Source organism: Balaenoptera ricei, chromosome 8, assembly GCF_028023285.1.
Source record: "Balaenoptera ricei isolate mBalRic1 chromosome 8, mBalRic1.hap2, whole genome shotgun sequence".
Lineage (NCBI taxonomy): Eukaryota > Metazoa > Chordata > Mammalia > Artiodactyla > Balaenopteridae > Balaenoptera > Balaenoptera ricei.
The window spans coordinates 109,678,965-109,681,004 of NC_082646.1; the positions used below are offsets into that span (position 1 = coordinate 109,678,965).

The 2,040-nt window shown below is 47.1% G+C and overlaps 1 protein-coding gene across 1 annotated transcript; it reads left to right on the forward strand.

Annotated features, from left to right (window-relative positions):
• The first annotated feature begins 1,036 nt into the window (after positions 1 to 1,036).
• LOC132370092 (glutamyl-tRNA(Gln) amidotransferase subunit C, mitochondrial-like) lies at positions 1,037 to 1,624 on the forward strand. Its single transcript, XM_059929847.1, has one exon. The coding sequence runs from the start codon at positions 1,037 to 1,039 to the stop codon at positions 1,445 to 1,447; it is 411 nt and encodes a 136-aa protein (XP_059785830.1). The 3' UTR covers positions 1,448 to 1,624.
• The last annotated feature ends 416 nt before the right edge of the window (positions 1,625 to 2,040 follow it).

Below are 2,040 nucleotides of genomic sequence, written 5' to 3' on the forward strand. Positions count from 1 at the left end.
ATCTAAGTGGAACCATTTGGTGTGTATTCTTTTCCATCTGGCTTCTTTCATCAGCACCGTGTGAGATTCTCCAGGCTGTGGCACGGAGCTGTGGGTCTTTGTTTTTCATTGATGTGTGTCACCCGTTAGACGATACACCTCGACAGATCTATCCATTCTACCACTGAACACACGGCTTGCTTCCAGTTTGGGGCTATTATGAATAAAACTGCTGTGAACATTTTTGTACAAGCCTCTGGTAGACATGTACACTCATTTCTAGGGGCTCTATTTTTAGGAATGAACTGCTGGGTCACAGCACATACAAAGGTTTAGTTTTAATAACTATTGCCAAACAATTTTCCAAAGTGCTGGTACCAATTTACATTCCTACCAGCAATGCATGAGAATTCCACCACTTTTTAAATAGAACTTTTTATACTTTTAATTGCAGACAGTATCCTTTACCCCTGAAGAGAAGGCTACTATACTGAAGCTTAGATGCACCATAATTTTCTTCTGTCCTGTGGATCTGCCTGTATCAAAATTGATATTTTCAACTGATTTATCTATAATTCAAGAGGTAAGTTAAAGTATTTTAGAAAAAATAATCAGACCAACCATGGCACAGTACGAGAGCCTCAAGTCTGCAGGGGATGGCCCTCAGTTTCCCTGGGTAAGTGAGAGGGCACCAAGACGTGGCCCGAGCAGGTGGGCTGTGTGCTCCCTTCTCTGGTGATCTTTTGTGCCCACGGGAAGGGATGAAAACTGCCCCTCCTGCATTTAGCCTTTAGCAGGTGGCCTGCGGGGCTCTCCAAGGTGCTGTCTGCCCCTAGATTCTCGCTTCACCGGGAAGCCAAGGAGAATAAAAATCAGCCTAAGTAACGATGGTCGAGAGCTTTCACCCAGCTTTCTTCACACAGTGGACCATCTCTGCCTTCTCAGACTACACTCTCTGAACTCAGGCTTATCTGCTGCATAACACAATCCAAATTTCTAAACCCCAAATCAAGACAACGTGGAGGAGGACACTCTACGGAGGCTGAGAAGGAGAGAAATGTGGACGCGGGCCGTGTGGCTGGGCCTTCGGGCAGCAGCGGGCGGGCGCCGGGGCTTCACCTCCAAGGCCGATCCTCAGGGAAGCCGCTGGGTCACGGCCGAGCTGATCGAGCACCTGGAGCGGCTAGCGCTTGTGGACTTCAGCAGCCAGGAGGCCGTGGCACGGCTGGAGAAAGCCATCGCCTTCGCCGACCGGCTCCGCGCCGTGGACACGGACGGGGTGGAGCCCAAGGAGTCAGTTCTGGAGGACAGGTGTCTGTACTTGAGATCCGACAATGTGGTAGAAGGCAACTGTGCTGAAGAACTACTACAAAACTCCCATCGAGGTGTGGAGGAGTATTTTGTGGCTCCCCCAGGTAATATCTCTTGGCCAAAGCTGGATGAAAAAGAGCCCTTCTCACACCACTGAGTAGCTATTCTGGGAAGGGATGCCCTCTAAAAACGTGCAAGTGCAATGACTATTTTGTTATGAACACTAATGTTCCCACTTCCTTCAGTCACCTGAAAAAAGTGATGGTTAGGTATCTTTTAGTAACTAACTCTTTTGAAGACAGAATTGGGAAAGATCTAGCCAAAATAAGGCAAAGAGTCCCTGATGCCAACGGAAGTAGAAGGTATTGCCAGTTTCCAAGGAAATGGATCAAGTGTACTCACATTCACAGGCTGTTCTGTATGGAAGACTTTAACCCCTCCCCAAAAGACTGTCTACCGAACTGCACTTAAGTGAATTTCTCTATTTATGTAACTGTTAGACATTGCATCTGATCACTATGTGACAACCTGAGTCGTCCTTTTCAGTTGCTGCTTCCATTGACTTGAGCAGCCTTTTATCTTTACTGAACACACTTAAATTTGTTCTTGGGTACCCACTTTGTTCCAAGCAGAGGGCTGACTTTCTGCTAAGGTTAGGAGGCAGCTTTGGGAGGTGATGCATATGTTTATGGCCTTCATGGTTGTGATTTCATGTGTGTATACTTAACCCCAAACTCACTGAGTTGTATA

Bases quoted from the DNA above. Each gene is read 5' to 3' on its own strand.
- LOC132370092 (XM_059929847.1), top strand. From the start codon at position 1,037: ATGTGGACGCGGGCCGTGTGGCTGGGCCTTCGGGCAGCAGCGGGCGGG.